The sequence below is a fragment of the Nicotiana tabacum genome, chromosome 13 (genome assembly GCF_000715075.1).
Source record: "Nicotiana tabacum cultivar K326 chromosome 13, ASM71507v2, whole genome shotgun sequence".
NCBI lineage: Eukaryota > Viridiplantae > Streptophyta > Magnoliopsida > Solanales > Solanaceae > Nicotiana > Nicotiana tabacum.
Genome location: NC_134092.1, coordinates 13,304,639 through 13,312,043, shown reverse-complemented (window position 1 = coordinate 13,312,043; position 7,405 = coordinate 13,304,639). Strand labels below are relative to the sequence as shown.

General features: G+C 36.0%; 1 protein-coding gene across 1 annotated transcript; it reads left to right on the top strand.

Annotated features, from left to right (window-relative positions):
• Positions 1–1,153: 1,153 nt before the first annotated feature.
• LOC107781774 (glutathione hydrolase 1) lies at positions 1,154–6,557 on the top strand. The gene is made up of 7 exons (XM_075227745.1): positions 1,154–1,311; positions 2,147–2,493; positions 3,266–3,784; positions 4,662–4,897; positions 5,061–5,325; positions 5,424–5,561; positions 5,827–6,557. Exons 1-7 carry the CDS (start codon positions 1,296–1,298, stop codon positions 6,052–6,054), a joined length of 1,749 nt encoding a protein of 582 aa, XP_075083846.1. The 5' UTR covers positions 1,154–1,295; the 3' UTR covers positions 6,055–6,557.
• Positions 6,558–7,405: the final 848 nt, after the last annotated feature.

Below are 7,405 nucleotides of genomic sequence, written 5' to 3'. Positions count from 1 at the left end.
TAGAATACTCTTTTTAATGGCCTATCTTAAAACTAATTGTTATAACTCTGTCAAGGATATTCAACTTCGGCATCGATCTTTGATGACTCATCGACCTCAGTCCTTGCTTACTCTTCGACCACAACCTTCATTGTTCCTTAAACCACTTCGACACGTGGCGACCTGGGAATGTTTCTCTAATGGCATACTGACTTAAGTATTCTTGAGACAGAATTTGACCCATACAATATATGCCAAGTTAATTTAACTTTAACAGTTAAGTGGTAAACAATCTTAAATTTTTGATTATGTGTTTTCGTTGAAATTCATTTTTTTTTCTTAATCATAAATATTCATTATGATTTTTACATGTTGTATGCTATTTCCTAATTATTTTTTTCACACTTTTAGTATGAAAAATGAGGCCACTACCATTAACATGAATAAACATTAGAAGGTTCTTATTATTTATATTTATCTATTATTATATGTAAAATACATGATTAATTAAACATACTTAAGAGCTAAAAGTCGATATGATATGATTTCACAAATCACTTTAATCTGTTCGTTTTCCATAATTGGATACTGATAAAACAACAGCAACAACAACAAATTCAGTGAAATTTCACAAGTGTGGTTTGGAGAGGATAGTGTGTAGAGATGATGACCCCTACCTTGAGAAGGTAGAGGGACTATTTCCGGTAGACCATCAGCTCAAGGAAAGATGAACAAAAGCAGTAGCAACAGGCAGTAACAACAACAAGATACTAAAAAAATCGAAGCGAAATTATAATAAGAAAACAACATATAGTAATAACAATTTAACTTAAGAATAATAACAAACTAACATTAAAGCCACAGGTATGGAAAAAACAAATATTCGGCTACCTACTAATCATCTATCATAACCCTAACGTTCAACTTTCACACCTTCCTATCGTAATCTTATTCATATTCTTGAGTTATTGCTATATTCTTATTTTAGTCCTTGTCCTATTCATGATAGCACGTTTGACCTACAATTAAATCGAATATGCTATTTTAGTCCTTGAAGTTAGTTAAAGATGATGTTTCTAAGTGGTCTCCCTTCTAAAGGATAAAATCATAAAAATGAAAGCACGCGTCAAAAGAGTTGCAAAAAGTGTTACAATAAGCCAAAAACGGACGGCGCATTGATTGCTAAGTACAGTAATATTCTTTTTTCTGTCTTTGGCATTGGCCATTATTCTTCTCTCTTTTTGCCAGCTTTAGTTGAATTTCAAATTTCAAAGCAGTATTGATCCCTCTATCCTGGGAAAATTCCTCGGTTCTAAATGATGTTCATCATTAGTAAGTGATACTATTACAATTTATATTTTAATTATATTAATGATGTATTTTAATCTATTATAACAAATAAGCTGTCTTATTTCTTATATTACTAATCCCACTATAAATACTACACTTAAATATCATTTATGGATGATACAGTGTAAGCTGCCTTATTTTCAGTTCTTATCGTATCAACCTCAAGAAATGTGTTCAATCATAAGCAATTCACCTTGGGATTAGAACCCTTTTCACCTCTATATTCTACATTGTGCTTTTGATCAAAGAATTAGCAGGAAATAAATATAAATGTTGATTTTCTTTAATGCGTTTCACAATATTCCTTTTCTTAAATTAGAAAAACACAGAGCTCCTTAATTTTGAAATAAATTACTATAGTGTAGTTCAAGTTCTGTCATTTGGTTTTCTTGAAATGCAGGATTCTGTATTGAAAAAAGAAGAAGAAAAAGAAACCAGAAAAATTAGTAACACTTAAGTAGAACTCAAACAAAGATTGAACTCAATTTAGTTGCATTTTCTTCTTTCCAGGTTTTCTGGTTATGAAAATTGACGATTTACTTTTACTGCTCTGTTGATGTCAAAAGCAACAAATAAGTAGACATCAGATAAAAATGAAACCAATTTATTGAATTTTCCTCCCTTCTTTAGCTGAGCGTCTATCGGAAACAGCCTATCTGCCCTTTCAGAATAGGGACAAGGCTCGTACATCTTACCCTCCCCATACCCCACTTATGGGAATTCACTTGGTTTGTTATTGTTGTTGTTGAATTTTCCTCTTTCCAGATTATTGGTTATGAAATCTAAGGACTTTAGTCCTACTGTAACTCTTTTACAGCTTTGTTGTTGTCAAAGTGGCCTTGCTCTGGATTTCTGCTTCTTTTGGCATTTCTATTGTTGAGCACAAGAACAAGTACTAGTTTAGCTTATGATAGACGCGAGATAATAAAGGCGCGTCATGGAGCTGTTGCCACTGATGATGGACGATGCTCGACGATTGGAAGAGACGTTCTACGAGAAGGAGGCCATGCTGTGGATGCAACAGTGGCTGCAGCTCTTTGCTTGGGAGTTGTTAGTCCGGCGTCTAGTGGCATTGGTGGAGGAGCATTCATGCTAATAAGAACAGCAGATGGAAAGGCTCAAGCCTTTGATATGAGAGAAACTGCTCCCAAGAAAGCCTCTGAGGTATTTGAACTATTGGAGTCTTTTGATTGCATAGATTGATAATTCAATACTTAATAGCTTGTCGTCAACTGTTTTATTGGGTGTGCGAACAAAGTACCATATTGAGAGCTGAAAAGATTGGGAAGCTACATATAAGGTATAAAAATCTCTTAATGGTGTGAGACTTTTTAGGAAAACCGTGCAGCAGGTTTGGCCCAAAGCGGACAGTATCGCACTATGTTAATAGTATCTTTGGGCTGGTTTAGCCCGACATGTTTAGACCTAGGTTGAAATCCACTAGGAAATCAAATCAAATATCTGAAGGTCTCATATCTACAGGACTACAAATTAACACTGTGTTTTAGTCCTCCCATATTACTTGATATGTTGAGCAAACATGTATACATACATACTCTGGTAGAAACAAAATTGACAATCTTAAATAGATGTATTAAGTTAGAAGAGCAGATGGTAGTGCACCAAATCTAAAACTGGAAAGGATATAAGACAGTTGAGATGAGGAGTTAATTTGGTGAATTGGTGCACTTCTCATATTATATCTATAATTCGAAGAATTTTTATCAGTAATATCCTTGACAGGAATATTAGGAAAAGCCAATAAAAGAATGTACTGCTTCAGTTTGCACTTAATATAAGTATGGAAGTTTTGCTGCTTAGTCACCAAAATTATGTAGATTGCACTAGTTATCGTATTGTTTCAAGTCTCCCAAAACGAAATATATGTAGATAATAGAATTTTTGCAACTTGTATCATATCTTTCTTGTACTTCAGAATATGTACGCAGGAAATGCTGGTCTAAAAGCTAGCGGAGTTCTTTCAATAGGAGTTCCAGGAGAAATTGCTGGCCTTTACGAAGCGTGGAAGCAATATGGAAAGCTTTCATGGAAAAGGCTTGTGAGGCCAGCTGCACATCTAGCTCATAGAGGGTTCAAGATTTCACCATATCTTCACATGCAAATGTTCAAAAGCGAATCAGATATTATGTCGGACAAGGGGCTTCGCGACTTGTTCACATCAAATGGCAGCCTTTTGCAGATAGGAGATGTATGTTATAACAAACAGCTAGCTAAAACACTTAGAGCACTTTCCGCATATGGAATTAGGCCATTTTACAATGGATCAATTGGGATTAAATTGATCAAAGATATAACTAAATCTGGAGGCATTTTGACAATGGAAGACTTGCAGCAGTATCAAGTTAGAATAAGAGAACCTATCACTGCAGATGTCATGGGATTTAAGATACTTGGTATGCCACCTCCTTCAGCAGGAGGTGCTGCAATGGTGCTAGTAAGTATATCTCTTTGATCATTTCCTTTAGGGTGCATTTAGTATGAAAGAAAATGTTTTTCACGGAAAAGTTTTCTGGAAAATAAGGAATACATTTATATATAATCTAGGCAAACATTATGGACGGGGGTCAGGGTTCGAGGTTCATGGTCCGGGGTCTGAGGTCCTGATTCGGGGGGGGGGGGGGTCGATGGTCGGGGTTTTGAGTTTGAGTTCGGTGTTTAGTGTTCAGGGTTCAGGATACGGGGTCGCTTGTTGGTTGTGAGTGATCGGGGTCTTGGTCGTTTGTTGGTTGTCAGGGGTCGGGGTCCGAGGTGCAGGTTGAGGGGTCGGTGATCAGAGGGGAGGCAGGCGGGTGGGATTGTATGGTGTGCCGAGGGTGAGGGTGGTGGGTCGGGGTGGGGGCTGAAGACGAAGAGGGGGTGGGCTGAACACTCTTATAGCTTGTTTGGCCAAGCTGGAAAAATCAGCTTATTTTGAGAAGTGGTTTTTTTCAAAAGCGTTTTTTCAAAAGTACTTTTGGTGAAAAGTAGCTTGTGTTTGACTAATTAATTTGAAAAGCACTTCTAAGCAGCAATTTGTGTTTGACCAAGCTTTTAAAAAGTGTTTCTAAGCGTATTTTTCTCAAAAGTGCTTCTCAAAAAAGTGCTTCTGGGAAGAAACTACTTTTTTCTGCTTCTCCAAAAATGTTTTTGTTTCTACTCAAAAACACTGTTTTCTTATTCTAAAAGCTTGGCCAAACACTTCAACGTCGAAAAAAAGCACCTTTTTTGAAAAAAAAAAAGTGTTTCTCAACTTGGAGAAGCTTAGCCAAACAAGCTATTAATCATCTCTATGTTACCACTTTTGAAGAAATGCTTTTATTTGTCTTCCTCAGATGCTGAACATTCTTGCACAATATGGAATTCCCATGGAAGGTCCAAGTCCCCTTCTAATTCATCGACAAATTGAAGCGTTGAAACATGCATTTGCACTGAAGATGAACCTCGGCGATCCAGATTTCATCAACATAAAAAGCGTCATAGACGATATGCTGTCAACTGAATTTGCAAAACAGTTGAAGAAGACCATATATGACAACATGACTTTCAATCCCAATCACTATGGTGGCAAGTAAGCAACTTTAACTAGAAACTTGATATATGCTCTCTCTTTTACCTTATTTATATTATCATATATCTTGAAATCCTGTATCAGGAAAACTTGTATTGTTTTTTGCTAGAGTGAGTGATATATTCAAATGTAACAATTTTGACAAACCTTTGATCTCAAATAGGTGGAATCAAATACATGATCATGGTACCAGCCACATGTCCATTGTGGACAGTGATCGAAATGCTGTTTCGATGACTAGCACTGTAAACGCTTACTTTGGTGCAAAATATCTATCACCAAGTACAGGGATAGTTCTTAACAACGAAATGGATGATTTTTCAATTCCTGAAAAACGTTCCGAAAATGTTCCACCGCCAGCACCTGCAAATTTTATCCGTCCGGGCAAAAGGCCATTGTCATCAATGACACCTACCATTGTTCTCAAGGTAAAAATTTCAGATTTGTCCAAGTTTTAACAAGCTTAACTCATTGAAAAACATACTTTACAATAGGGGATTTTGTTGAACCTTATTTGTCATAATAGGGTGAACAACTGAGAGCGGTTATTGGCGCAAGTGGAGGAGCAATGATTATTGCTGGTACAACTGAGGTTTTTCTGAATCACTTTGCAAGGGGAATGGATCCCTTCTCTTCTGTAATGGCTCCAAGATCTTACCATCAGGTACTTATATTATAATAGCTAATTGTTATTATCATTTTAATAATCCAAAACATGCGATAAATGACACAGAAGTCAAGAGAAAATATTTGATACAGAGCCTTTGAAAGATTATATTAATGGATATTCTCAATCTTTGTGAATACTGAATACATTGACAAGATGCTTCTCATATTTCAAAAGTTTGCTTTTACATAAAATTGAGTTACTTACTTCCAATTTTCTGATTTTCAAGCTTATTGAACCTTCATAATATTGTTGTTTGCAGTTGATTCCAAATGTACTACAATACGAGAATTGGACAATTGTAACAGGTGACCACATAGAAGTTCCAGCAAAAACAAGAACTTCCCTGCAAAAGAAGGGCCATATCCTGCAAAGTATAGCTGGAGGTACAATTTGTCAGTTTGTTGTTCAGGAATTCAAGTCATCAAAGTTAGGGGAGCTTGTAGCTATAAGTGATCCAAGGAAGGGCGGATTTCCCTCTGGCTTTTAGATGTACAATGTCGCGGAAGCGGAGCTAGGATTTGAACCTTATGGGCTCTGGAGTATAATTCTTTTAAGTTACTAGGTTCTAAATTAATAATTTGTGCATATTCATTGGATTCGTTAATATAAATATAGGGTTTGAACAAAAGTTACTGGGTTCGCCAAACCCGCAACCGACACTGTGGCTCCGCCCCTGCAATGTCGGACAAGGAGTTGTCGCTACAAAAGGATCCTACGACGAAAGCCTATATGAAAGCCGTAGCTAGAAGGATGAGTTACTATTTAGAAGCTCTGATCAAAGGCGGAGCGCGGAGCTAGGTTCAGGCAAGGGGGTTCATAAAAGAAGATTTTAGTCTGGTCGCAAAGATGGTTCAAAAACTGCTTTAGGTCACAGGTTCAAATCCTAGTTGTGACATTCTAGTAATTTCTTGTATCCCCTGATATGAATTTCTTTGCCAAATGCCAATAATGACAGACATATCAAACTCATAACTGATCAAATTTTCACCTTTGAACTCCTCCTACAAAAAAGTGAATAATCTGTACTTTGTAACTAACAGCTATAGACTCGTGTATTGAACGACAATTCATGTGACTGGTTTTTACCACCGAGGTAATGGTCCCGGCGGGGCTCAAACCCGCTAAGACCAACGCTCTAACCAACTGAGCTACGGGACCATTACTTTAACAATAAGTAAGATTATTAGATAAATGAGTAATTACATTGTAATTCAAGGTCTTCAGGAGATGAGAATTATTCTACCCCTGATTTCTTGATATTCTATACTCATTATAAATATCATAATAAAATCTCACACTTCGTAAACGTAAAAAAGTTCTCATCCGTAGGATATACGATTATTCTGAACATGAAAAATACAGATATAGTATTTTATTCTAATAAATATTAATAATATACAATAATGCTAAAAGACTAACCCGGATCACATATTTACACAAAATCATACTAGTTAAATTGTAAATTGATTTAAGAATATGTATTAATTAATTATGATTCGGTGATAAGAGTGTATTTCAAGATATATGCCACGTATTCAATGGTTTAGCATAACACCACATACGAGTATTATAATTCAAGATTTGACTATTAAATTTATGATTTTTTTCCCTCAACATATCAAACACAAAGACAAGAGACCTTAAGAACTTGAGCTAGTGGGGAGATTAGGACTATTGATGTCAACCGATTACGAAAATGAAGAGTAGCTTGGATGTGCTCTCTTTGTTTTTCCATTATACTAGTTTTGTTGTACGTGCGTTGTGCATGTACCCAAATCAATGGGTATATTATGTTTAGCTTTAACTTCCATTTCCATATGGAGAAGATTATCACGTAT

Coding starts and splice junctions, on each gene's coding strand:
- LOC107781774 (XM_075227745.1), top strand. Junction 4,898..5,060: donor CCCAATCACTATGGTGGCAA/GTAAGCAACTTT, acceptor GATCTCAAATAG/GTGGAATCAAATACATGATC. Junction 5,562..5,826: donor CTCCAAGATCTTACCATCAG/GTACTTATATTA, acceptor TGTTGTTTGCAG/TTGATTCCAAATGTACTACA.